Below are 27,090 nucleotides of genomic sequence, written 5' to 3' on the forward strand. Positions count from 1 at the left end.
ATTATGGTTGCACCACAGCTTTAGAACGAGTTTGATAATAATGCGCTTCAAAATGTGTTTCTGAAGGCAGTGCAGCTACCCTCACCCTGAGCGAGTCGCCAGCTTATCACGAGGCCGACACAGAGAGACGGACAAGCATCCGCACCTCATACACATTATGAAGCATGCACAAAGCCAACGGTCGCTCAGGCATCGGCTGCGACATGAAAGCGTGTTTGTTGTGAGACGCTGCTGCCCTGACCAGTGCAGATAAAGCCACAGGAGAACTCCAGCGTGAAGGCCTCAGCGCCTCCAGGCAGCGCTCTTCTGTCCAGGGGAGTGAAGAGTGAGCGGCGGCCGCGGCTTGTGAGAGCAGAGCCATTTTTCTAGTTTTGTGAGTGTTTGTTACACTTTTAGCATTGTATTGGTGACATGAGCGCTGCTGTCAGGAAGGGGGAAGGCGGCCATCGCGCAGGCATTCCACTGAGCTGTCACCCAAACAGTTACGGGGGTGGGAATGGCTTGTGTTCCGCTCTGACAGCAGGTAAACAAAGTGATGGTTCAACAGGCGACAAGAACACAAAATTGCAGGCTTAGTCATCGTGCACTTGCTGTTCATGCTTGTTTTTTTCTTCAAACAGTGGTCGGGTTTTCTTTTTTCCAGTAACTGCTGCCAGTTGTCTTCTTAAACTAATATAATTTGCTGTATATACATGTAGACGCCGCGACGAAGGAGAAACAATTACACATAACCTGTCACAACCTTCACAGGCATAATACATGTGTGATTTATTTTTCCATTCATGCATTTATGTTCTCGCTGTCTGCCTTAAGCTGCTGTGATATGCAAACTTCCCAGGTGGCGTCTGTAAATTCTTATTGCTGGACATTTCATGAAGAGTCAGAATACACTTAGTCATTTTTAGGATTCCGTTTTTTGTTTTCATTTTTTGCCTAAAATCTGCTTTAAGTGTATGAATTGCCGCACATCACGTCTTGTTTTTTCAGGTTGTAGCATCACTGCAGGCACAGCTGGAGCAGAGGAGGAAGGAGGTTGAGCAGAAGGACCTGCTGTTTCAGAACGTGTCTCAGGAGACGCAGAACTTGAGGAACCAGCTGGACACGGTGTCGACCCGGTGCCGGTCCCTGGAGGCTCAGCTGGCGGTAGGCTGACTGACACCAGCACTGTCACCCGTCCACATTCTTTCTGTATCTGGGAAAGTTTGAAGTGATGTGGTTCAACCAACTGAATCCCATTCTTTTAATATATTTCTGGCTTTCAGTTCTTGGTTTGTTTTGGGATTTTTTTTTTAAAGGCCTTATTTTGCATAGCATGTGCCGCCTTTTAAAAGTCAAAAAGGTCCATCATCGATAATTCAGCTGTGTTAGTTATTCATTACTAGCCCTGGGGTGTTCTAAATAATTTTGGTTTAGTTGGTTGGCATCGAAACTGAAGGAAAAAGTGTTCTGCCTCATCTTTTTAGTGTGCGGAAAAAGTCACAATTTGTTCATTGAATTTATTAGACAAAATCCGCAGAGTGTGGCCTCACCCATTCCTTGCCAGCACATTTATATAGGTCCTTATTAATATAGATCTTCCGTTAGTTGTGAATTATTTGCCATCCATTGTCATTTTTTCTCCCTGAGGCATTTTCCTGCAAAAATTAGAAGAAAATCCAATTTATTGTTTTGTTATTTTTGGCAGGAGTTTGAATTGGTGCTTGTCCAGGTTGTAACTCTGCCTCTCCCTGATGACAGCTGGGGAAAGCATGTCTGAGTGATAGATGGTTGGATACTTCTAGAAGTCTAACAGTTAGTTTGCTTTTCCCCAACATGTAAATAGAGCTGCTTTCGTCACTGGCATGAAGGACAATTGTCTCATGTTGAACATGCAGCTACAGTTATTGCACACCCCACTAGGTGGCACTGTGTGACCTTTGTTTTCCCCCAGCTGCTGACCCTGCCCTCTTTGGAGCATCCTGAGTCTCTCTTGGTTGCTAAACATGACTCGGCTCTCAGATCACAGTCGCGTAAAAACCACATGTGCTGAAAAATGATTCATCTCATCTGTCCAAGGGAGAAAAATGTGGTTGTCGGTCTGCTGGTTCCACTTTGGTAGTTTCCCAGTAGTCTATCTCTTCTCACGGTCTGCCTCCACATAATGTCCCTTCCTGTCTTAGAGGTTTTATATTCTGCAGTATGATAATAATAATTTGTGTCTTTAGCGAGTCTGCTCACCCCTCAAAAATGGAAAGTGCCCCTCTTTTGTTGTTTTTGTTTTCTGAAAGAAAATGGTCCTGGGAAGGGAGTTGGCGCCCTTTGTGACATCACTGCATCCATTTTCCGACGTGTACATTGAACGTGGTGATAGGTTATTAAAGGTGATGCAGGATACCGTCAGAAAGCCTTTCCTTTTTAAAGTGGATTCCGGAGCCTCCTTCTTTTGTTGGCTCCTTATTTTCAGACTGCCGGAGATTCCAAACATATGAGTTGATGAGGCGTTGTTTTAAAACTCAGAGTTTTAGCAGGAGGTTGTAAACAGAGGGCTAAATATGTCGTTTTTCTCAGCATCCTTATGCTGGCGAGTGGAACGTGGATATGTGCCACTTATTGAAACGAAGGTATTTGTTTCCTGAAAACCTTTACAGCTTGCAGCACTATTTTATTTTCTTTCTTTTTTTTTTCTTTTTTTCTTTTTTTTTTTTCTTTTTTTAAGGCTTTACACCGATCATATCGGCTATATCGGATTGGCCGATATTTGGCATTTTTTGAAATGTTCGTGATCGGGCGTCATGTCATAAATCACCGATCCGATCAAAGACGTCATGGTCGTGTTGAAACTTTTTTAATCTGTCTCATTTCCTCCAAAGTAGTTTCACAGCATCGACATGTTTATTTGTTTGTATCCGAGAGCTAATGATTCATGATTCAAAAAAAAATCATTTTCGTCTTCGTGCCTCTTCCTGTTTTGAGTACTGTTGCTATGTGACGGACAATAAAGTTTCTTTGAATCTTCACGACAGCAACATCCATGGGCGACACAAACAAACATGTCGGAGGTGTGGAAGTTTTTCAAAGTGAGAGAAACAGACATAGCACAAGCTATCTGCAATATATGCAACGCTACAGTACCTCGCGGGGGAACGTCGTAAAAAAAAAATTCAACACGACAAATTTAACCAGGCACTTGGAAAAGATACACACGGAGGAGCATCAGTCGAGTTCAAGAAACGCAGCGCGGAGAAAGAAAAAGAAAAGCAAACTCCGAAACGGATGCTAAAGCAAACATCTCAGTCAGATTGGGGCACGGCAAGATTGATACTCAGGAAACAGCACATAAGTATATAAGTACATAAACAAGTAATTTAAATATTGCTCCTCACGTGATCAGATCGGTGATTGGTTTATTTAAACTCACTGATCGGTGATCGGCACAAAAATCGTGATTGTGTAAAGCCTTTTTTTTATTTTCTCTTTAAACTTTAGCTTCACACCGAATCCCACTACAACGTGATGAGGGGAGCCTTGAGAAAGGCGCTGCGAGAAAGACACAGATGCATTTGTTATTTTTGAATCTTTCTTGGTGTTTGTAGGGGGGGGGGGGTCCTTGGCTGTTGTCTCATAAAGGTCACCGCAAAGCTGCAAAAACTTTCTCTGAATAATCATGTTTGTGCGATAGTTTGCATAGAGCGTGCCTCGCTTCTCAAGTCGCTTCTTTCTGCACTCAAGGTTGGAGGAGTGTGAAAGTTAAAAAGCGATAAATAAACATTTGAGGTCGCGCACCATCAGAAAAGCAGCGTTTGGTGCATTTTGCTGCCTTCCGTCCGTCGTCTCGCCTGTTTTCCAGCGACGGCCTCCACGTCCGGAGCCCTCAGCTTAGCTCGCTCGGCATTACTGGAAGTAATCTGGGCCAGCGGACCCTGACCCACCCTTTACCTCGTCGCACGCCACTCAAAGGCTATTTAGCTGAGCTTAGCTCGTAGGACATACGTCTAAATCCATGTGGAAAAAGTTGACGAGCTCAGGCCGCTTGTCTGGCCGCCACGCAGCTCACGGAGCCTTAGCGGGAAGATGATCGTTTTTTTTTGTTTTTTTTTGCCGTAGGACAGGATCAGACGTGTGATCCCGGGGTCACGAGGGCAGTTATGAGATGAATGAACGCTGTCGAGGATATGCGCTGGGTTGTACGGCGAGGAAGCGGCTCAGGGAGGCGCGGCGTCCTCGGCCCAGTCACAGTCAGCGGTCGAAACACAACGCTGTAAAGGCAAAGTTTCTCCAACAAGACACTTTTTTCTTCCGTGTGTGGATGAACTTACAAAAGAACTTTTTGCTTCATCCAGTGTTTGTTGTGCTTCGCATTAATTCCAACAGCCAGTGAGGAGTTCCTGTTGAGCGTCAGCGGTTGTCTGCACCCCTGCTGATGTTTTTTAAAATTTTTAATTTTCCCTTTTAAAAAGCAAAAAGCCAAACAATCTCTTTCTCCCTCCATTCTGGTCAGAATCCGCAGACGACTCCCGCCGATTCAGCCGCGCTACAAGACCAGCTGAGAGATGTAAGTGCAGACGATTGTTCTGTTGGGTTTTTTTTGTTGTGGTTGCTAACATTGAACTCTCTCTCCCTCTCTCTCTCTCTCTCTCTCTCTCTCTCCCTCTCTCTCTCCCTCTCTCTCTCTCTCTCTCTCTCTCTCTCTGTCTCTCTCTCTCTCTCTCACGTCGCCGCCACCAGGCTCTGGAGAAGAACCAGCAGTGGTTGGCGTACGACCAGCAGAGAGAAGCCTACGTGCAGTCGGTGGTGGGCCGCACGCTGGAGCTGGAGCAGCAGTTGGCTCAGGTCAAGCAGCAGCACACCCAGCAAGAGGCCACTTCCGGCGGTGAGCTCCAGGGGGTGCACAAGTTAATTAACCGTGTGAGCAGTGTTTCTGCGATTAAGCACCGGGCTAGAGAAAGGAGTTCTTTTTATTTCATTATTATTATTCACCTGTTTTTATTCAGTGGCTGAAATGTTTTTCGTCTGCTTTTCTGTTTTAAAGGCTGAAAAACTTTTTGCTTGGGTAAAAAAAAAAAAAAAAAAAAGAAGGAATTCAAGACTAGTCCTTGAATTTAGTGGTAGAGAGGATCCATCGACTGTCCACACTGAGAATGCTCCTTGGTGTAAAATATATCATTTATTTAATAAATATCTTAAAGATCAAGTGAGTAAAAATTTTTAAGGAAGCGTACCTGACTGCCGCCAGGTTTCGTATTTAGCGCACTGTCAGGTGGGCTTCCTTAAAGAATGGGACTAGAACTAGGAGCAGGACCCTTATTGCTCTGTGTATATTCTCATATATATATATATATGTATATATGTATATATATATATATATATATATATATATATGTATATGTATATGTATATGTATATGTATATATGTATATATGTATATGTATATATGTATATATGTATATATGTATGTATATATATATATATATGTATATATGTATATATGTATATATGTATATATATATATATATATATATATATATATATATATATATATATATATATATATATATATATATATATATATACATATATATATGAAAACCATTCAAAGGGATAGAAAACCCAAATTGCTTTTATTGTACTGCGAGTATACACTTTTATTTATGTATTTATGGGCAGTATGTTAAGTTCATACCAATATAAAAATCATAAGTCAAGTAAAAATTTACACACTGGACCTTTAAGATTTGCTTCCTTATTGTTTCAGCGAGTTCTACATCATCGGCTGCAGAAAAGGACGTTCATCTGAAGAGCCAGTATGACCAGCTGCTAACGACTGTTCTGAAGGAGCTGGAGAGCAAGAAAGAGGAGCTCGGCAGAACCCAGCAGGAGCTCAGTGCTCAGAAGGAGCAGGTAGCGTCTCAATTGTCCTGCCTCAGCTTCTCTGTGCTTCTCTTTCTCCAGCCACAGTGGTTAAAAAAAAGAGGAGATTTTCCATTTCACCGGTCCATTTTTTGATCTGTTTCCGTCTTGTGCCTCCTGCAGACGGCCAGCGCCCAGGAGGAGCTGCAGGCCCAGAGGGAGCAGGCGGCCAGGCTCCAGGACGAGGCGTCGGCCGTGCGCCGGAGCTGCGAGGAGAAGTGCAGCGAGCTCACGTCCTTCCTGGACAAGTACCAGGAGAAGAGCCGTGAGCTGGAGGAGGCCAGGATGAAGCTGCAGGCCGAGCGACTCGGCAGCAGGTGGAGAACGTCTCCGCTGCGGCCATCACATGCAGTTAAATCTCAATGTTTTCTAAACCCGAGTTACCGGGTTTTGTTTTTTTCACTCAACATCTGCTGCAGGCACGAGGTGAGCGAGGAGAGGAAGGTGTCGTCCGAGCGCACCGAGAGGATGCGGGTGGAGCTGGAGAGCCTGGAGGTCCGACTGGAGGAGGAGAGGAAGAGATCCGCTGATCTTTTACTGCAGGTGGCGTTCACGTCCCAAAAAAATAAATAAAATTGTAGTTTATATTAGGGCTGCACAATAAACAGAAAAGAAGAAAGACTTCTCTGAAAAGTCTGAAACAGAAGTCCAAAATAAGTGGTGAAAATAAAGAAGATGATTGTGACTCATAGACAAAATGAAAAAATAGTCCATAGATTAGTTGACAACAGAAACAATTGTTGGTTGCAGCCTGAGTTTATATCCAGGAGCCTTGGCTGGAATGGTGCCATGCGTTTTGTTTAGTTAACTGTGACGTCTGCAGGTCAACACGCTGCAGAAGTCTCTGCTGAGGCCCAACGAAGACCAGAGGAGGATGGCGGCCCTGGAGCAGCAGGTGACCCCCGACCGAGTCCCTTCACATTGTTGTGACCCGTCAGGCGCGACTGCCAACCAGAAATATTGAGTTAATTGGAAATAAGGACAAGGAGGGCTCAGTTGTTTCACTGACTTGTTTGTTTCTGCAGCCGTTGTTAAGTCTGGCGCAGCGAAAACAGAAATACAAGAAAACCAGCTGTTGTTCCTCAAAGTGCTTGGCTGGTGATAATATTTTGTTGCGTTTATTTATTTTTACTCCGCGTTGAACAGAAAAATCGCGTCCAGCAGCTGCAGGCAGTCATGCTGAGACTTTTCCGTCGTCGTGAAAGAATAATTCATTATTGTGGTTAGCCGTCTGTGTCTGCTCATATTTACAGTAAACAGACTGGACAGTGGCTGCACCGAGCTGCTAATTTTCTTTCTCAGTTAATCGACGATGAAATATTCATTAGCTGCAGTCCTCCCCTTCCCCGCCGGTTCAGCGCCGTCGACTTGCCTGCAGTTCAAAGCGACGCGCGGCGTAAAGAATCTGCGAGTCGAGGAATCTGCAGCGACCCACCTGGCGCGTTTCAAGTTCTCACAGCGATGCTTTTCATCCTCCTCCACCACCTCCTCCTCCTCCTCCTCCTACAGATCCAGCTCTCTGCCAAGGACTTTGAGAATGAAAGGATGGATCGTCAGAGCATGCAGCACCAGCTACACAAGGTGCTGAAGGAGCTCCGCAAGGCCCGGGATCAGATCTCCAAACTGGAGTCTGCTGTGAGTGTGTGTGTGTGTGTTTTTTCTCTCCCCAAGATCACACACTGCCAAAAGTGAACAGAATTTGTTCCACCGACACCGTCGCTCTCTGAATCTTTTGAACACGTCGCACATCGCCCATTGTAACTGCTTTTGCTGTGTTTTCTTACTTTTTTTTTTTTGCTTCAAGGCCTCGTATTCCTCAAAATTCACTTAAAATTCACAGTTAACAAAGATCAGTGTCTTTGAGCGCCAGTGAACTTTTCCTACTGCTGACACTGTGTGCTTGTACAGTGCTGGAAATCAGCTCTTTGTGATGTCACAAAAGAGTGCAGATTCCTCTTCCTGGTGGCCGCACCCCCAACCAGCGGCTGGTTCTGCCCTCTCGTGTCGCCTTGTTGTTTTTTTTCAACCCCTAGAAAACTTGTGAAAGATCCAACAAAGCCTCAGTTTTAGCAGGGAGCTGTTAACAGAGGGCTAAACCTGCTGTGTTATTGGCAACTTGAATTTATGTGAGAAGACGTGCAGGACAGAAAACAGCGTCTTACAATAAACGACATGTTGACGACGTGGTGAAAACATGTCAATTCCATTCAATTCTACTTTATTGATCACTTGGGTGGCCTCTGTCAGGGAAATTGGCTTTGCAGACACAACACAACACCGTGGGAAAGGTATGAAGTATAAAGTGCAGTATGGTATAAAAAAAACTATAAAAATATAATGTTAAAAATTAAAATTGGAAATGGGTAAAATGCAATAAAAGATAGTAATGTACACACCAGGCAGACAATTGCACATCCAGTATCGGTAAATAAGTGCTAGAGCGCGACAGTGCTGCAGTTGCATGCCTTCTCACCTGTGCGGAGCTGCTTAACAGGGGTTCAAGAGTTTGATCATTTATGGAGGTTTTTTTTTTTTTTTATGCACATGAAAATATAAAATAAAAAATCTCCATCGTATGTCTGCGATCCTCCAGAAACAGCCGAGCAGCCGTTTCTCAGAGCCCACCTCCTACAGCAGCCTGGAGCTGGAGCGCCTGGCCGTCAGCGACTCTCCCTCCAAGGTGGGCAGCCTGCTGGACGAGAGCTTCCTGGAGTGCCCCCGCTGTCAGGCCTCCTACCCCACCAGCCGCCACAGGGAGCTGCTGGCGCACATCGACTTCTGCCTGGCCTGAAGCACAGTGAGCACTGCGGCAGGCCTCTGAGCCAATCAGACGGCTCGGTGGAACTCTGAAGTAGAGATTCCTTTTTTTGTTCTTCTTTTTTTTTTACGTCTCATTCGTTTTCCGACACGCATTACATCTTCCACGCTGAAGGCGTCAGCATGCCGGGTCACAGTAGTCAATCGTGAAAATTTTGCCAAATTTATTTATTTATGAATTTTTTGTGAATCATGACAAAGGAACGGGTCAGTAACGAGTCTGTTCCGAGCCGCAGAAGGTGAGTCAACCTTATTGATCAATCTGACAAACTCGTTGTTTTGTTTTGTTTTTTTTCCTCGGCCTGATTAAAATGCAAATGGGCTGAAGCTCGGCGCACTGTCATCTGATTGATGCGCCACCCATGCTGTCACAATAATCACTGGAATTAACAAAAAAAAAAAAGCGCCGTTCCTCCAGTGAGGATGCGTGATGAATGCGCTTCTCTGTCACTCGGGCGCATTGCCTCCCATCTGTTGTTGTCTTCACTCCAGCAGAGATTCAAATATCTCCTGTTTCTTCTGCCTCAAACGGGGGCCAAGCGGCTGTATTATCATAGTCCTTTGATGGCACGCAAATGCAATTTTAACTTTTTATATGAACATGGAAACCAAGGGATGTCGACTGCGTATTGTGTCCAAATAACCTTAAAAAAAAATGTTTTAAAGTTTTTTTCGTACAGAATATATTTGGCTTGAGTTGTGTGGCGTTTTTTTTTTTTGTTGTTTTTTTTGTTCTCTTCGAGAGAGATTTGAACAAAGACTGAGCCCATCGATTCTGACTAAACACCCTTCATACTCCTGCCGTTTCTTTTTGCTTTGCAGAATAATTAGCATAGCATGTTTGTTTTCCTATTTTCATAAAGCTCTTTGAGAAGTCTCTCTTTTTTGTTTTGCGTGTCTGTGTGTGATAAGACTATTTATTCTTGGTTCTGTTTTTGAAAATACGTGAGCTGCAGTGTATTTTAAATCAAAAGTTTTTATTTCTCTTGGTTGTTATTGTTGTTTCCCTGCATTTCTGATCCTTTTTGTGTATAATCGCGGGCCATGACTTTATTGTGCTTCGGATAACGGTTAAAGAACGTGTGGTCTGTGCGCCACACTGCTCTCCCACTCACACACACACAGCGGTTGGTTTTGTATTTTCCTCGGTGTCTATTGTATTGAAGGTTTTTAATTTGAGGATGATGCTGTGGGGAGCGTATTTATATCTTATCTACATATTTGGGCAAATCCTGCTTTTTTTCTTCATCCTACTTCACTTCCTGCGGGCTCGTGTGACCTGACGAGGCATCGCAGCGTCACCCCGGGCGAACTCCTCACCCAGCATCAAGCACGCCGCTTGATTTGACCCAAACGTAATGAGTCCTGAAACAGGTTCCTTCCTGGGACTTAATCAGTCACATGGTGCCGGGGCCGCCTCCTCCTCCTCCTCCTTCATCCCCAGCCCGCTGTGGCTCACTCCACTTCCACCTTGACTTGTCAAGGCCGGGGGAGGAGCAGGAGGGGGGGAATGAGATTGCGAGAGTTAATTCCGTGTACTAAACTATTTACGGCAGGGAATTAGCAAAGTGCCTCTGGCCAGAGGAAACGGGGTTAAGGTGCCTTTATTCCTGCAGCCGCCGTAATGTGGCCAGTTGGACTGGAAGCCAGACGGACACTGCGCTGGTTTACTCTCAGCCTGTCACTTCTTAATCTGGGGACTGGGGGACTGTGGTGGGGGGGGGGGGAATCGCCAGCCGTTGGGACTGGTGGTTTTGTGTTTTTGTTTTTTTTGTGTGTTTTTTGTTTGTTTGTTTTTAATTGAAATGATGTCTTGCCCTGTGCCCTGCGATGAACTGGCGACTTGTCCAGGGTGTCACCCTACCTTCGCCCTAAGACAGCTGGGATAGGCTCCAGCAGACCCCCGTGACCCTGAATAGGAATAAGCGGGTATAGCAGATGGATGGATGGATGGATGTCTTGCCAAAGTTTTGAGTTTTGTCTCTTTTTCTTTTTGTTTACGCACTGTACTGTCCAAAATGTGCAATAAAGATTTAAAACCCAATGTGTGTGTTGCATTCTCAGTGTTTTATTCAATTAATTATATTATTAGCAATGATTTTAAATATTAAGATATAAATTATACAAACCTCAATTAAAAGTTTGGAAAATGCAGCCGTAAGTTTAAAAAAAGGCGGTGAGGTGGGATTTTTGTCACGCTGTCTTCAGGTGGTGATACACAGCAGGTGGTGAGTTCAGTGTCCGCTGGAAGGCGTTCACTTCGCTTTGAAATGAGCAGATGTGCCGTTGTCTCTTCCTGGTCTTTTTAATCAATTCTGTGTTATGCCGCAAGTTTTTATCCACTAATTGATTCTTAGCTTAATCTCCAAAGTAACAAGGTGCTCGTGTTGGAAATTTGCGAGTCTTTATAATCCCTCCCATCACAGCATCAGCTGTGAACGATGAAACCGCTGGGCTGCGGAAACATTGACTGTTATTTACGACGGTGCAGATATTTTACATTCATTGTTTTAACAAAATGCGACGCTTAAAAAGGAAAGCGAGGCAACAGATCTTTTACTGATGGACATTAATGTGCGGACAGCTCCCAGTGGTTGTTGTGGTATTTTAAAACCTGCAGTCTCATGGGATCCTTCTGTCTTATGCAGAAGCATCATAAAGGGATTATAAACTATAGTCTGTAGCAAATCAAAACGGCTGAAGTCTTTATTCCCAGTGAAGGCCCCAAGTCTCATATTATCCACTGTAAACTTATAAAACCAGCTGCTCATGTACCAGTCTGTGAGTTCATACAGCAGAAAAGATGATTTGTGTTATGGTACTTAAAAAAAATAATAATTGAATGCAACCCATGCGTTATGTAATAGATGGTCAACACACTGCGTTTGCAGCATGTGAAGGGCGAGAACAAGGAGGTCAATTTCCTACTGTTGTTTTTCTGTAGTTTATTTGAAATGATAGAATTAAAGCACACAATTTCATACTTTCTATTAGTATACATATTTATATGTAAACATTTGGATCAGTAGATAAATACTTGGTATACTGGGTTTTAATAACATTGTATTAAAGTGTTAATTGGGAAGTCATAAGCTTAAATAACTAAACAAAACAGACCCATATTGCAGACCAGTCAGTCTGGATTCATCATTTACTGGGAGAAGAGAACAACGGCTTTATTGGGGCTGTGAGTGTTTCACTGTGAAAGTAAAGTTGCCAGCTTGTCACTGTGAAGGCCGTTGCTGAGGTCACTTTCACCTGAGGGACAATTTCACAACTGCTCCCCTACTCCCCAAAAAGTTTTGGCAGGTTAGTTTACATAGTGGAAGCAGGAGGATCAAAGTCAGTGACAACCACATGACAAGTGTTTAGGATAAAACGTTTGAAAGCCCTAATTTGCACACTCAGGGAGGTGGCGTCAAACCGGCGAATCTCCTCTTCTTTTTTCTTTTTAAATGAGTGGTCTTGTCTTCTGGTCTGCGGTTTATTGTCAAAAAAGACAGAAAAGAAAAACTGTGCTACTGCTGCAGCTGCTGCTTTTGCAAAATGAGATAAAGACGGTGGAGCTGAGACAGTTCTGGAGGGTTGACGTGTCTCAATGGTGGAGGCGCCTTTCAGGAAAAAAAGACTTTTCTATGGTGCGGCCAGATCAACTCGCAGCACAAAAACCTGCACACAGACACACACAAAAAAGATTTGCATCAGTTGCGAAAGGAGTCGCATCGACGGCACTGTTTGACTTGATATGTCAACAGAGGGTTCGTTCTGGGATCACGGGGATGCACACACATCGGTTGGGGTCAATCATTCACTCTGTTGCAAAACGCCTCGATGACGCCACACTCACCGTTGTGCTCCACGCGTCTGTACTTGTTGGTCAGGCAGATGTGCGCCTTCTTCTCGCTCACCACCGCCATGTCCTCGTGCCTCAGGCCGCCGGCGTGGCGGGAGAAGATGAAGGAGTAGTTGTCGGCGCATGTGCCGTCCTCGGCCACCAGCCTGCACGAGTAGTGCACGGCGTAGTTGTCGTAGTCGGTGTCGATGACCCAGTGGATGTCATCTGTGGGGCAGAACGTTTAATTTGACTTTATTTACTTTCTTTGGTTTGTGGGAACGCGTTTTCCCTTATTCTTCAGAAGCGCTTTATACCACTGTTAGCAATTCCTTCAGGTGACTCTAATTGACTGGCTCGAAAACAGATCTAGCTTGAAAAGTCCCTGATTGCTTAAAGGCCCTAGTGTGTTCGGTCTAGCTACCAAGAAAGACTATTGCAAATGATGTTTAGGGCTTTTTTTTCACACAGACACGGTGGAAAAGTTTCCCATGATTCCCAGCAAGTCAACAGCTGATAAGGCAGGACGGGGGACAGAGGGCTACAGTGTGGGCTGGAGTTGGCACAGAAACAGGAGTCACAGTCGATGATTCAATCAAGTTGTCTTCAGCTTAGGAGGAAAGTCGGCAAACCCCTTGATTGACGGAGCCGACTCTCCTCCTGAAATTTGGCCCCGACCCGACTCACCTCCGGTCTGCAAGTAGGAGGCCACCCCCCAGTACTGCATCCTGAACTTGGCAGGGTTGTCGGTGTCCATGAAAGTGGCGTACATCTGAGCGCACATTTCCCAGTTGCTGTAAGTAGAAAGAGAGCGCAACGACGGTGAGACGACATCCACTACTTTACACACACAAACAAACAGAGGAGCTGTGAAGTTAAGTCAAAGTCCTCGTTACTCACTTGAGGATGATGACTCTGCCGATGGCGGAAGCTTGCATGGTCCCGTCCTCGCTGACGTTGAAGTTGGCCACGATGTTGTCAAGTAAGAACAAACCTTCGGGATCCTTTTTTCCCACAGCGTACCATGTACCTGCGTACTGTGACGGAGGTGGAGTTGAGGAAATGTTAAATTTCCAACCAAGATATACCTGACCCGAGTCAAGATGAGCGATGTATCGCAGTGAGCGAGAGTCTGACTCAGAGCCTCGCTCTGGAACTCACCCTGTGCCTGTCAAAGTTCTCCTTGACCTGGATGTTTTGCACCTGGCAGTCCTGAGCCAAGGTGAAAGCCAGAAGGCAGAAGGTCACAGCGTAGCGCAACATACTAGATTGGAGGAGGGAGAGAAGGAAGAATCACAAAAAAGCCAAGTTAGGAGTCGAGCGGAGGAATGGACGGAGAGAGAGGGACAATTCCACCCCATCCGTTAGTGTAATATACTTTGAATATTCCCCAAATGACAAAATAATTGGAGGGGAGAAACAGTAAAATCCAAGTATATGCAAATAATGAGGAGGTGAAAGCCACCAGCGTGGTGTGCGTACCTGGTCAGCGAGGTGCGGGCGGCTCGGAGATCCTCGGCCTTCCTCCGCGCTCAGCTTCTTATATGGTTGAGTGACGTTGCATAATGACGCCCGGCGACCTGAGCCCCCCTCCGCCCCCCCGTCCAAAGCGGTCGACGTTGGACAAACACTTTACGTAACTGCAGCCCGCCGCCCCCCGGTCCTATTGATTGGTGCAATTTGGACATTTGGCCTCCAGTGCCTCCATATCACCACCAGCACCAACACCTCCACCATCTCCTCCTGGTCCTGTTAATATAACGCATCTCTGTTGCACATGTTGATTCAAGTCAAACATCTGCAGGGTTGTCAGCTGCCATTTTGAAAAGAGCCGTGTGAAGAAAACTTTTCAGTGCAACACAGAAAGTGTTTTCACGCGTGTACTCCCCCACGCACTTCTTTAACGTTGGGTTTTTCTCCCTTTCATCCAGTTGTTATACCAGAGTTGTGTGTTTGCAGTGATGCGGACAAAGTTCTCAGGTCGAACAGCAAAAAACAAATCAATGTTAAAGAGATAATAGTTTGACCTTAGCGAGTGGGAGGTTCGGGCTCGGCCAAGGGTGACGTAATCACCATATTGCTGTTATTCAAGTCAGTGATTTGGGATCATGTTATTTAATACGTGTTGATAGAAAACAAAACACAACCCATTTCCCAAAATGGAGATGTTTGGTTTTGTAGGTTAGTGTCACTCTGTCGTTGTTGTTGTTTGCCTGCATAGTGTCTGTGCAGTGCACCCCAATTTACACAGAGTAAAACAGGTTTTTAAAACTAGTTTGGGTTACCGTCGCCCATTATCTGATCTTATCTGATCTTTTCTGTTGTTTTTCCCCAAGATCGTGTCGCCAGGCTGGTCTGAAAGAAAGATCAATGACACTGTAGCTTGCATAACCTTAGTGCCGGCTGCTCAAAAACAGCCCAGCCAGTGATTTCAATGATACCCAACATGCTGCCTAGTTTTGTGTTGGCAAACCTTGATACAACAGTTGTCTACCACTAGAACTTTCATTTCAGCTTATTATTTTGCCACCCTGTTTTTGCAGGATAATAACCAGAAACATGCACGGTACTGAGAGGAATTTGTTCTTGTTAGACTGTTACATTGTTGTTCGATGTTGAATGTGACGTCATTGTCTAGACAAGCAGGTATCACACATAAATGGTTTTAGTTTTAGCCGCCGCGGTCAACTCGAGACGTGCTTGTTGTTGCTGATGGCTCAATTTACCAATACACAGTCAAAGTTCAAAGACACGTTCTGAAAACATAAAGGACTTAGGATGCACACATGAAAGTTGAGGGGTAGGCAGACGATTTTTAAATCTGGTGTTAAAGTAATCAGATTAAACAAACAACCGGCTTAAAATTGCATCGTGTGAACACTCATTCCGATTAGATTGCGCCAATCCCATTGAATTTCTCATTGGAGGCGGTGTAAGTTTGTTTTCGAGCCGATCAGAGTCCATGTAAACACCACATCGGCTCGCTTCCCAGTATTGGAGCTTTGTGCACGTGTCTGACATGTAACATTATTATGACATCATATCATAACGTTATGATGGTGCCACTTTGCGGATGGAGATAATCGTCTCTTCCTGCTAATATTGTTTAGAGAAGCAGAATGTTTCTTTGGTGGCACAGTTTGATTAGGAAATGCGAAAAGAAGCGCAGCCAGCGAGGTTCGTCTCGCGAACAAGACCCAAGCTCCGCTGCACGTGAGATCTTGTCATCAGCTGATCATCAACATAAAAAAGGGACCATGAAAACACGCTTAATGTCAACAATTCATCAAGGCCAATGACACCTGGCATTCCGACATTCCGAGATAGTGGCCTTCATTGGGACACACAGTGCATGGCTGGAGGAGTCACATGATTCATATCTCATCACTTCTTACAAATGTTTTCTCAATGTGGGCTGACTCGGGTTTGAGAGACTGGCTACTTTCTATGCAATTAAAAGCTGAACGCCAACAAATTTGAACATTTAAAATCTGGCTTAAGTGGAAACATTTTTTAAATATATATTTCATTCCAGCAGGTGTTGCGTTTAAAATCGAAATCCAGCGCATTTTCCCTGTTCTGTAAATTCTTAAAAAATGAAGCGTTAAAGAAGCCTCACCAGCCTCTACTTGGATAAAGAGGCTTGCAAGCGGCTCTTCTGTCTCTGCACATCCAACGCGGGCTTCCCCCACTTTACGAAAAATGCGCTGCTCCACTTTATTTGTGACACCACACATCCTCGCTGCGTTGCAGGGCCTGTCCTCCCTTGAAAGGCTTGCCCTAATCCCCGCAGCAGAAAATAGCGGGGAACTCATTGTCTTGCCAGGCAGACAGTGCCACTCTGTTAATAATAGCCGGCCCTCTTTGTTTAGGTCCTTGTTCCCAGACATCCAAGTCTCTCTAATTGGACAATTTCCAGTTACAGGACTGATACCTCCACCATGACGGCGATTCATTAGAGCACACGGGGAGACAAGACACACACACACACACACACACACACACACACAGTGGCTGAAAGTTTTCTGGGACTCTGGGATAAAGTGAAGGCGTCGTGGTGCCAGTTTGGCACATAAGGTTATTTGTGGGTGGTAAAGAGGCGGGAAAATGTTTTTCTTCTAACTTCACACCTGAGCAACTCGCAACTTCACTGGCAGGGAAGAGCCTCACCTCGGGCTCCCGCAGAGATTAGGTGGTTGTCTCGCAAGGTGTGGAGAATCTTCTGAGAGACATCCGAGCCAATGAGTCGGTTTCTCTGTTGTTGCCCCCCCCCCATCCCTCCTCCCCAACCAGGTGTTCTGATCCCATTCCTTCGTCATTCCACCTGACAGCTCTCCCTCTCTCTTTCACTGTCTCCCTCTCTCTTTCACTCTCCCTCCCTCTCCACTTCCCCCCTCAGGTGAGGATTGCCCAAAATGATCAGCGTTGGGATTTGCGGGTTAAGGACGCTTAGAGCAGGGCTTTTAATGTCATGACGTCACATTAATTAGCGGCAACTTTGATCCGTTCAGCTCCTAAGCCGCACTCCTGTTCCCGGGATGCTGGGATCGAGTCAGTGACTCCCACGGGGACCCGCGCAGGAGGATGCAAGTCGGCGCGAGCCGGTGCCACTGACCCGCCGAGGCCACCGCGCATCCACCGCTGCAGCGTCCGCCGGTTGTTTTTGTGGTGCGCTTCACTGTGATGCTTTTGCGCTCATCGAGAAAATCGTAAAAAAAAAACTAAAAGAACGCGTGTAGCTGCAAACCATCCGACTTGGCCATGGCAGACCAGGGCAGCGTGGAGAAATACCTGGAGAACAACCCGCAGTTCGCCAAAGACTACTTCGACAAGAAGATACGCGCCGAGGCCCTGTCTGCCGCCTTTAGCGCGCCCGTGGACGTCAAGGATGCCGCCTCGTTCAAGGACATCAACTCGGTGCAGGAGGCCGCCGTGGTGTTCGAGCTGGTGCAGGAGCTGCAGACGCAGGGCGACATGGAGAAGTCCCTGCACAAGGTGCTGCAGCGGATCGCCCTCATCATCCAGGCCGACCGGATCAGCTACTACGCGTCCCGGGGCCGGAACGGCACGCCGGAGCTCGCCACCTGCCTCTTCGACGTGACGCCCACGTCCAAGTACGAGGCCAACCTGGTGCACCCGCAGACCGAGATCGTGTTCCCGCTCGAGATGGGAGTGGTCGGCTTCACGGCGCAGTCCAAAAAGCCGCAGAACGTCCCTGATGTCGCTGCGGTGAGATGTTTTTTCTCTTCTTTTTTTTTTTTTGTGTGCAAGAAATGTTGTGTTGTGTTGCATGTATTTGTGCGCCTGCCTGACAGCACATTTTATCCTCCCTGTGCACCGTGGATGTCACGGTAATGGTTTTAAACAAGTGGGAAATTAGGGAAAGTTTCCTCTGAAATGATCACTTTAGAACTTCAGGAACAGAACATCCCAGAATAGAGAATATGAATAGATTTTTTTTTTTTTCTGATTCAATTCAGGACTTGTAAGCCTATCATTGGAATTAACACGATAACATCAAGTGTAGCCGGTAATGAAATATTGATCCAGCCCATAATGATGCCTGTGTCATCTTTGCACTTGGTGGATCTCTTAAAGTGAGAACACACCATCATCTGGAAGGGAGTTCAGGAGATGCTTGGCTGCACAAAATCATTCTGAAATAATCTCTCTTCCCTCTTCTGAAGTTTAACAAGGAGATTTCTGTTAAACTGCTGCCGTGACAATGAGAGCACATTTTCTTTTACAATCTTGTTATCTTGCATTAAGTGTGCCCAGCGATTGAACTAAAAATCCAGTCTGTCCGTATGGCAACCACCTTTAAAGCCACAATGAAAATGTTTGTCGTGTGAATGTCCACCGCCGCTTGACGTGACTTTTGTGTTTTCCTCTCTCTCCCTCCAAATAGAACAAGAAATTCTCTGACTTTGTGGACAAACAGACCGGATACAAGACAAAGTGCATGCTCACGTTTCCCGTGATGGCTGACAAAGAGTGCCTTGGGGTCGTCATGGCACTGAACAAAATCGGAGCGGACTCGTTCACCGCAGAGGACGAGAAGGTAAAGTTTGCAGCCCCTGTTATCCGCGGTGATTTGCTGAGCTGGACCCTGACACTTGGCTGACACGGACCCGGCCTTATAAATAGAGCTTAAATCTGCTCATTACAGGATCATTAAGTCTTTGGGGGAACTAAGCAGCTAAAACAGGGCAGAATTTAATAGAATTCAATCTTAAAATGTATCGCCGCTGCTGTTTGAATGTGTCTGTTCTCTGTCTGCAAAATACACATATTATTAATGTTATTATTGATTACAAGTCTTAAGTTATCGAAAAAGCAGAGTGAAGCATAAATACACTAAAGAAGAAAACGACCACGTGAAATGAGGTTGTCAGAGGTTGTTTGTCCGGTTCTTGTCATCATTTTGAATATCTGCTCAGATAATCCAGACTTTTTTTTCTTTTCTTTTTTTCTTTTCTGTTTTATTAAAATCCAAACTTGACCATGTCAGGGAAACTCACTCTTTTTTTGTGGCCAAGTGTGATGCGGTGCACTGACCAAACTCTCCGACGTCTCCTCCTCAGCTCTTCCACAAGTACATGAACTTTGCCCAAGTCGTCACGCTGCAGCATTACACAAACTACATGTACAACGTGGAGTCCAGAAGGAGTCAGGTAGACCTCCACCACCCTTCACTCCACCCCACCCAGCCGACCCCCTCCGGCTCACTCAACCCCTTTCTCTCTTTCTCCCCTGCTGCTCAGGTGCTTCTCTGGTCGGCCAGTAAAGTCTTTGAGGAGCTGACTGACATCGAGCGACAGTTCCACAAGGCGCTCTACACCGTGAGGATCTACCTGAACTGCGAGCGATACTCAGTGGGCCTGCTGGACATGACCAAAGAGAAGGTTGGTTGTGGAGAAATGCGCCCCTTTGAGTCGGTATGAGCCCTTCGCGCTGTCGTTGGATTTGTCGCTTCACTCTTCTTTTCTCTCACCTCCCATCGATAGGAATTCTACGACGAGTGGCCGGTGAAACTGGGAGATGTGGAACCCTACAAAGGACCTAAAACACCGGATGGCAGGGTACCAATCTTTTTATTCCTCCCACGTTCCCGAACGCCACACGCGCATCATCCGTGATGTCTGACCGGCTTCTCTCTTCTTTTTCCAAACAGGAAATCATTTTTTACAAGATCATCGACTACCTCCTGGAAGGGAAAGAGGAAATCAAAGTCATACCGTAAGCGGCGCTGCCAGCGACTCTTCATCCGACAGCAACTTTTAAAGTCGCAGCGGCGGTTTGGTGACACCTGCATCTGTTTGTTTCTGTTTCAGGGGTCCGCCCCCTGATCACTGGGCTCTCGTCAGCGGGCTGCCAACCTACGTCGCAGAAAATGGCTTTGTAAGTCTGCCACAGAGCCGCTCGGCATGATGGGTATTGGCTCCGCATGACAAGTGTTCACTTCTCGGCAAACTCAGGCTGAGATGTTTGCAAAAACAGTGTTGTGAATCAGTGCCGAACTGTTGTTCAAATTGCAACTGGCTCACAGCAGAGAACTTTTCATTTTAACAGCGGTGTGTCATTTAAAAAGTCAAACTTAAACCTTTGTCATGTGTCCACCTGCAGATTTGCAACATGATGAATGTGGCTGCAGATGAGTACTTCGCTTTCCAGGTGAGATGTTGGCAAAACTGCGGCCTGATTTTATGTTTTTTTGTTGCCTTTTTTTATTTCTCAATGTGTTGCACACGTGAATGTGCAAAGCACTTTGAAACGCCTCTGGATGGGCTTTATAAATATAAGATGATTGATTGATTGATTGATTGATTGATTGCATCATGATACCCCACAGGCAAGCAACTGTTGCTACTGTAAAGAAGAAGACACTTAGACAACTTATTTGGCCATACAAATGCGCCAAACAAGCAAATAGGACATGCATTAATCATGATGAAAACATTTGATCATAAATGCTGTTGTATTAGCATGTTGAAGCAAACTATACATATATAAATGTTTTTTTTTTTTGTTTGCTTTATTTTTTTTACTTCATTCAACTTATTAAATTATTCATGGAAGTGGTTTTTAATCTAGACGTGCACATACGCTGTGTCTCCTCCCTGTAGAAAGAGGCCGTGGACGAGACGGGCTTCTTAATCAAGAACGTCCTGTCGCTGCCCATCGTCAACAAGAAGGAAGAAATTGTGGGCGTGGCCACCTTCTTCAACAGGAAAGACGGCAAGCCTTTCGACGAGCACGATGAGCAGATCACTGAGGTCAGCAGCTTGTCCACCGGCCGCGTCTCAGGGTGACGCCAGGGTTTCCCTACCTTGAACAGCACAGTTTGGAAATCTTCAAACTTCAAACTGAGAACATCACTGACAACAGACTTCTTAAAAAAGCACTTTTCCAGACTGGAAGGTTTTCTTTTGTTTTTTTGTCTTCTGGGCACACAACCAAAGTAATGTCATTTTTTCCCCAGACAAGCTGGGGGTGCTGTGGCTATCACACTCCCTGTTCTAAGTGAATAAATGGTCAAACTTGTAAGCTATTATTTTTATTAAGGTTTAAAAAAAATCCCATATAGATCGCAAATGTTTTTCTGCCATGAAAATCCTTGGAGGTACGTAGTTCAACTCCATATCTGTTGTTCAAGTTCTCTCTCTCTCTCTCTCTCTCTCTCTCTCTCTCTCTCTCTCTCTCTCTCTCTCTCTCTCTCCTCTCTCTCTCTCTCTCTCTCTCTCCCTCCCTCTTTCCCACCCACTCCAGGCCCTGACACAGTTCCTGGGCTGGTCGGTGCTGAACTGCGACACCTACGACAGGCTGAACCGGATGGAGTACAGGAAAGATATTGCGCAGGAGATGCTGATGTACCAGACCAGGTGCACCAATGATGAGATGCAGTCCATCCTGGTGGGTAATGGGGGAGATGTGACGGATCAATGAGCATTTTGTGCTGTTGGTTTGTGAAGTATAAAGACACCTAAAGAGATTTTTTTTTTTCTTGGTTTGTTTGTTTCATGACTAGAACACCAAAACCAAGTTTGATGCGGAGCCTGAGGACTGCGATCAGAAGGAGATGTACAAACTATTGGTATGTAGTAGTTTAAACCTGATTATTACAAAAACAAAAAAAACTTGTAAGTTGCCCGCCTGATGATTGGCCTGCGTCTGCTGCACTGTGTTCCCATTTAGAAAGGAACCTGCCCGGCTGCCGACAACGTCAACGGAGAGAACCTCTACCTGTTCTCCTTCAGCGACTTCCCCGTCTCAGAGTTCGACCTCATCAAAGCCGGCATTCGCATGTTCTTTGAGCTCGGAGTGGTGGAGAAGTTCAAGGTCCCGGCGGAGGTCAGTGTGCAAAAACAATTATGTTGAACCTCTGGCAGCTTTGCTTTCTGCAGACGTTGCTTCTGGCCATTCAGCTTGCAGACCTCACTGAGAATTCCAGTATTCCGTTGGCTGTTATCTGAGTCAGAATCAGGACTTTGCATGCAAAAAAACACTGTGTCTTGTGTTTCCAATGCAAATCTTTTCAGATGCTAGTTTTGCTGTGCTAAATGTTTTTTTCTTTTCTGCACCTTGATCTGCGGCTCAGGCGCTGACCAGATGGATGTACACGGTGAGGAAGGGTTACCGCGCCATCACCTACCACAACTGGAGGCACGGCTTCAACGTGGGCCACACCATGTTCTGCCTGCTGCAGGTAACACAACAACGACAACAACAACTGATCCCACTGCTGGTCCTGATGAAGCTCTTGTTCCTTTTGAACACTTGACTTAAATGCTAAAGATTTTTTTTCCCCCCATCCTTTGCGTGCAGACAGGCAGGCTGAGGAAGTACTACTCCGACCTCGATGCCTTTGCCATGGTGGCTGCGGCTTTCTGCCACGACATCGATCACAGAGGCACCAACAACCTCTACCAGACAAAGCAAGTGCAGCCAGAGTGACAAAAAAACCAAACGATTCACACGTCCGCAGCGAACGACCCTCGTCAATTGTACCTCTCCCTGTCACTGTAGGAGCGCGCATCCTCTGGCCAAACTGCACGGCTCGTCCATCATGGAGAGACACCACTTGGAGTACAGCAAGACGCTGATGGGCGAGGAGGTAAGACACGTTGCACATGTTCAGGAGAAACAGAGAGAGAGAGAGAAGAGAGAGAGAAGCTCAGTTTGACTCATGACTGTTTGTTTTTTTCTTCTCCATTTTTCGCAGCAACTCAACATCTTCTGCAACCTCCAGAAGCGCCAGTTTGAGCACGTGCAGCACCTGTTCGACGTGTGCATCATTGCCACCGACCTGGCGCTCTACTTCAAGTAGGTCCCAACTCAGACCGCCACCCCCGCTGCCCCCATATCACCCCGACCCCGCCCTCCAGAGCAGCGGGCCGATCAGTGACCCTCTGTGTTCTCCCCGCGTAGGAAGAGAACCATGTTCCAGAACATCGTCAACGCCACCGAGCCCATGGCGGACGAGAAGGAGGCCATCGCCTATGTGTCCAACAACCCCATTAGGAAGGAGATTGTCATGTATGTCTCTCGTTGCTGCAGAAGCGAAGAGATCATGCGTGTGTCTTTGTCGTGCGAGGACAGCAGGAGCTGTGTCGCATCAGTAACAGGTTGTCTCTCTCTCGCTCCCTCTCTCTCTCTCCCTCTGTCTGTGTCCCTCGCCTAGGGCCATGATGATGACGGGCTGTGACTTGTCAGCTATCACCAAACCCTGGGAGGTGCAGAGCAAGGTGGGTGGCCTTCACAGCCTCGGTGGGCGCAGGCTGAGTGACGAATGTGACTTGAGCCTCGCAGAGATTAAGAGACACAAGAGGGAAACCTGCCAAAAAGAAGCAGTACATTCTGCACCAGATCTTTCATTTTGCTTCTTGTTTATAGGTGGGGGGGGGGTGGGGGGGGATACAAATTCAACAGATATTACAGAAAGCAGTATGTTTAGCCCTCTGTTTACAGCCTTCTGCTTAAATCCGTGTCTTATATTATTTTGGACCTCCCTCAACGAGGAGGTCTCAGTGGGCGGAGGCAACACCAGGCCGATGGATTGGTGGAGCTCACGTACCTCAACAGAGATATCAGCACCATTTGTGACATCACAAAGGGCTGAGATCATTTTTTTTTGGAGCAAATCAGTCCACATATCATTGAAAAAAATGGGTGAAGTGGAATTTTTTTTTTCAATGGGATCTTCAATATTGGAATATTAATCTCGTCCTTTTGTTGAAAACATTGAGGGAAGGAAATAATGTTGCTCCCCCCTAGGTGGCACTGATGGTGGCGGCAGAATTCTGGGAACAAGGAGACTTGGAGAGAAGCGTTTTGGACCAACAGCCAATCGTAAGAGTCCCACCGTCTCTCCTGCATGATGTACTCTTGTTGCTTGTTATTTCATCTCTCTCTCTTTCTCCCTCTCTGCCTCCTCCCTACCCTCCTTTCTCTCTCAGCCCATGATGGACAGAAATTGTGCCGAGCAGCTACCCAAGATGCAGTGCGGTTTCATCGATTTCGTGTGCTCCTTTGTGTACAAGGTAATGAGCCGCTCGTGTATCAATCTCAAGGTTTTTACGGCGTACAAAGAAAGCTGCTTTCCGTCTGCCTGTGTGTCGCCGCAGTTTGGATGAAAAAAGGCAGCAAAGGTCCAACTGAGGGACTGATAATTCAGTCCAGCCTCGGTTGATTATGATTTTAGCAAAGCGGCTTAAGAATTTAGACCGCTTGTGCACCGGTTGAGCTTTTCAAAGGAGCCGTAGTTTGGAGCTCAGCCGAGTCATTAACCTTCTTCCACGGTTCGGGGTGTAATTACTGTTTTTAAGGCAATAACAGTAATTTCCAACAGCACAATAAACACGCTCCTGATTATGTGAAATTAAAAAAAAAAGAAAAAAAACCCTGTTGCTCAGAACTGAGTGAGACTAACACTGACAAAAGATAAATCAGCATGATGCGTCTAATTTACCATGAGAGGTGGAGCAGTGGACGGACTGCAGGATGAGGCAGGATTTTCAAGGATTTTCACACAGTCTCCTGCCTGCCTGAGCCGTTTTTGTCACATAAATCATCTCAGGGTGTACAGAGATTAACTTGTTATGAGAGAACTTGTTGTTGTCTGGGAAAGATGAGAAAGAGAGAGAGAGAGAGAAAAACAGATCCTTGCAGTCATCCAAAATGGTGAGTCAGTGTCGCCTTGATTTCTTCCTCCTAAACAACATTCGCGGTCCTTCTTGTCCTTCCTCCACCAGGAGTTCTCCAGGTTCCACAAGGAGATCCAGCCCATGTTCGACGGCCTGAACAACAACAGGGCCCACTGGAACGAGCTCGCTGAGGTCTACAACGCAAAGATGAAAGCCATTGAGGATGAGAAGAAGAAGCTGGAGGAAGATGAGGCCAGGAAGTGTAAGAAACTGATTATGAATATTTGGCTCGTTGGGGTTGTTGAATGTCGAGAGAGACATACTGCTCACCTGATTCTTGTTTTGTTTCTATTTTATTTCCTCAGCTGGAGATGGAGGGAAATCTAAAACCTGCACCATCTGCTAGGCTCCTTCACTCCGTGCAGCACGGCTGAGATTCCTCCAGGCCGCGTTAGCCTACACCTGCTCCCACGGCCGAGGCTAGGTGGAGCTCAGCTATAGGCTAGCATGGCCTGGTTTGAACCACACCGAGGTAGTTCTCTCTGGTTTAGCCGTCTGCCCACCGCTGCTGCTTTGACTGACTTAGTGACTTAGTCAGTAGTTTTGGTCTGGTCCCAGTGCGGCCTCTCCACCCTCACCCGGATGAAAGTTCGGGCGGGGGAAAAAAACACCGCCGTGAGGTGAGGCGAAATCGGGACAGACTGCAAAAAGGAGTCGACTGAAGCTGCTGAACTTTTCAAAAACTTGACAAAATAAACAAAAAAAGAAAAAAAACAGGACATCTAAGCACAGAGTTGATCATCTCACGTGGTTTGAGACCATAGTTTTGTAGAGTTAAACCCAGTTTAACGGGAGCTTAACTTGGGCACCGCGTGTGCACACACGCCAATGCGACAGCCGTAGGCGGTGTTTCCACTGGCGGTGTAACACTATTGTAGACTGCACAACGCACTTATTTTCTGGCTGCCCCATTTTTTTGTGGCTGCGGCTGATCAAGATGAAGGGCAGAAAGGCAGGGAGACACAAAATAGGACCCGGTTCCGGTTTTTAGCTTTCTGGGGAGAAGCTAGAGTTAGCGTTAGCCGTGGAATGGATTTGTCGATGGCTCGGACACCACGGCGGGCAAATATGTCCTCTTACCTCAAAGAGCACAGGGAAGTCGAACAGGGTATATATTTATTTTAATATGCAATGAATCTATACACACTCATATATGTATGTATTTTTTTTTTGATTCTTTAAGATTTTTGTACTCGAACCGTCTTCTCAGATCTCAGAGTTTAAAGGCGCGGCTGTGAGAAATTATCCTGGAAAACACCTGAAAACTGTTATCCTGTGATCTGGGGGGGCAAAAAATGTATAAAAAGAGATGTATCATAATAACAAAACTTGTTTTTAGAGCAAACCTACAGTTCATGTCATTTCGAAACCTAAAAAAAGATGCAAGAAATAACGCGTGTGATTGCACGCGCTCGTAGTTTGATCCTTAGCGCTTGTTTAAATGTAAATTATGTTTAAAAGTGTAAAGAATATATGTGAGTGATGAAGGCGTTATTGGCGCCGCTCTCCCTTGCGGAGGCCGGAGTCAGTCAGACTCACTCAACCTGTGACGATGAGGCTCAGCAGATTCTGCCTCGTCCTGTAAGAAGATTTGACGGGATTTGATTTGATTGCCAGCCAGCCAGCGTTTGAGGCGCGCACACGGCTCTAGACGTGAAATACCCTTCTTACCGAGGAGGCAAAGCTACCAAAGATTTAGGCGCGCATTTTGGAGTGCAGCAGGTGCGGCTGATACATCAGCGTCGTCTTGTTCCTTTTTGTCTTGGTGCGACAGCGCCATGAGTCAGGCGCTGACTGACTGTGAATCCCCAGATCCCTCCCTCCCCCATCCCTTACCCGCCCACAGGAGCCAAACCCCATCTGCTCAGGCCCACCAGCCCCCCCTACTGTCTGGAAAAACCTCAGCCGTGTCCCTGGCGGCCGCCAAAGGCAAGACTCTCCCCGCTTCCTGTTACACAACAGCATCTCCTCCAATCAACGGCGCATCAATCAAAGGCACCTAATCCAATCAGAGTGGATTTAGGACTACCTGGAATTTCCTTTTCTACCGCTTGAGGTGAAGCGAGGAGACGGAATGGTGCACAAGGACTAAACGGACACCTGAGAGACTTTCTCAGAATTTAGCCACAAATTCACCTTGTTTGTTGCCGCTTCATGACAACCTCGGACTCCAGCTCCAGTTCCCAGATGAAAAACCCACTCTGCTCTGCTTTTGTTTTTTTTTGTGAAATCACAAATAATGGACGGTAGACTTATTTTTTTTCTTTCCACCCCCTACCTCCCAATCAGACTGTCGTTCGGACATTAGAAGAGTATTTGATTCAATGTATGAAAAAAAAAAGACTGCTACTG

General features: G+C 46.1%; 3 protein-coding genes and 1 long non-coding RNA gene across 5 annotated transcripts in view; 3 read left to right on the forward strand and 1 right to left on the reverse strand.

The window, feature by feature from the left end:
* Window positions 1-8,728, forward strand: part of cep55l (centrosomal protein 55 like) — a 44,974-nt gene extending 36,246 nt beyond the window's left edge. For both annotated transcript variants that reach the window (XM_076028140.1, XM_076028138.1), the window contains 9 exons: window positions 988-1,143; window positions 4,478-4,531; window positions 4,705-4,849; window positions 5,732-5,877; window positions 6,010-6,203; window positions 6,306-6,429; window positions 6,710-6,781; window positions 7,396-7,521; window positions 8,480-8,728. In XM_076028140.1, coding sequence (XP_075884255.1) covers window positions 988-1,143; window positions 4,478-4,531; window positions 4,705-4,849; window positions 5,732-5,877; window positions 6,010-6,203; window positions 6,306-6,429; window positions 6,710-6,781; window positions 7,396-7,521; window positions 8,480-8,677 — 1,215 coding nt within the window. In that variant the 3' untranslated portion in view covers window positions 8,678-8,728. The remainder of the gene's footprint in view (window positions 1-987; window positions 1,144-4,477; window positions 4,532-4,704; window positions 4,850-5,731; window positions 5,878-6,009; window positions 6,204-6,305; window positions 6,430-6,709; window positions 6,782-7,395; window positions 7,522-8,479) is intronic.
* A 1,710-nt stretch (window positions 8,729-10,438) lies between these two features.
* On the forward strand, window positions 10,439-10,747 carry LOC142889415 (uncharacterized). The gene is made up of 2 exons (XR_012926838.1): window positions 10,439-10,480; window positions 10,639-10,747. It is a non-coding gene; the product is annotated as an uncharacterized LOC142889415 (long non-coding RNA).
* Window positions 10,748-12,136: 1,389 nt separating this feature from the next.
* On the reverse strand, window positions 12,137-14,135 carry rbp4 (retinol binding protein 4, plasma). The gene is made up of 6 exons (XM_076028141.1): window positions 14,018-14,135; window positions 13,697-13,799; window positions 13,436-13,572; window positions 13,223-13,329; window positions 12,551-12,763; window positions 12,137-12,372 (listed from the first exon to the last, which is right to left on the reverse strand). Exons 2-6 carry the CDS (start codon window positions 13,796-13,798, stop codon window positions 12,353-12,355), a joined length of 579 nt encoding a protein of 192 aa, XP_075884256.1. The 5' UTR covers window position 13,799; window positions 14,018-14,135; the 3' UTR covers window positions 12,137-12,352.
* A 3,066-nt stretch (window positions 14,136-17,201) lies between these two features.
* pde6c (phosphodiesterase 6C, cGMP-specific, cone, alpha prime) lies at window positions 17,202-25,240 on the forward strand. Its single transcript, XM_076028142.1, has 22 exons — window positions 17,202-17,764; window positions 18,444-18,596; window positions 19,120-19,209; window positions 19,300-19,440; window positions 19,543-19,617; window positions 19,710-19,774; window positions 19,870-19,936; window positions 20,162-20,209; window positions 20,662-20,811; window positions 21,305-21,448; window positions 21,564-21,629; window positions 21,731-21,886; window positions 22,134-22,241; window positions 22,361-22,474; window positions 22,521-22,649; window positions 22,758-22,858; window positions 22,964-23,071; window positions 23,217-23,280; window positions 23,810-23,884; window positions 23,992-24,075; window positions 24,787-24,940; window positions 25,044-25,240. Exons 1-22 carry the CDS (start codon window positions 17,297-17,299, stop codon window positions 25,082-25,084), a joined length of 2,601 nt encoding a protein of 866 aa, XP_075884257.1. The 5' UTR covers window positions 17,202-17,296; the 3' UTR covers window positions 25,085-25,240.
* Window positions 25,241-27,090: the final 1,850 nt, after the last annotated feature.

Source organism: Nelusetta ayraudi, unplaced genomic scaffold (genome assembly GCF_046127955.1).
Source record: "Nelusetta ayraudi isolate G7.1 ecotype Tasmania unplaced genomic scaffold, CSIRO-AGI_Nayr_v1 ptg000022l, whole genome shotgun sequence".
Lineage (NCBI taxonomy): Eukaryota > Metazoa > Chordata > Actinopteri > Tetraodontiformes > Monacanthidae > Nelusetta > Nelusetta ayraudi.

What these genes read in the sequence shown, in the direction of transcription:
- pde6c (XM_076028142.1), top strand. Translation starts at nt 17,297, where the DNA reads ATGGCAGACCAGGGCAGCGTGGAGAAATACCTGGAGAACAACCCGCAG. An exon ending in CTAAAACACCGGATGGCAGG is followed by an intron (nt 19,618 to 19,709) that starts GTACCAATCTTT and finishes TTTTCCAAACAG; the next exon opens with GAAATCATTTTTTACAAGAT. An exon ending in TGTGCTCCTTTGTGTACAAG is followed by an intron (nt 24,076 to 24,786) that starts GTAATGAGCCGC and finishes TTCCTCCACCAG; the next exon opens with GAGTTCTCCAGGTTCCACAA.
- rbp4 (XM_076028141.1), bottom strand. Translation starts at nt 13,798, where the DNA reads ATGTTGCGCTACGCTGTGACCTTCTGCCTTCTGGCTTTCACCTTGGCT. An exon ending in GGCAGAGTCATCATCCTCAA is followed by an intron (nt 13,330 to 13,435) that starts GTGAGTAACGAG and finishes TTCTACTTACAG; the next exon opens with CAACTGGGAAATGTGCGCTC. An exon ending in CAGACGCGTGGAGCACAACG is followed by an intron (nt 12,373 to 12,550) that starts GTGAGTGTGGCG and finishes GTCTGTGTGCAG; the next exon opens with GTTTTTGTGCTGCGAGTTGA.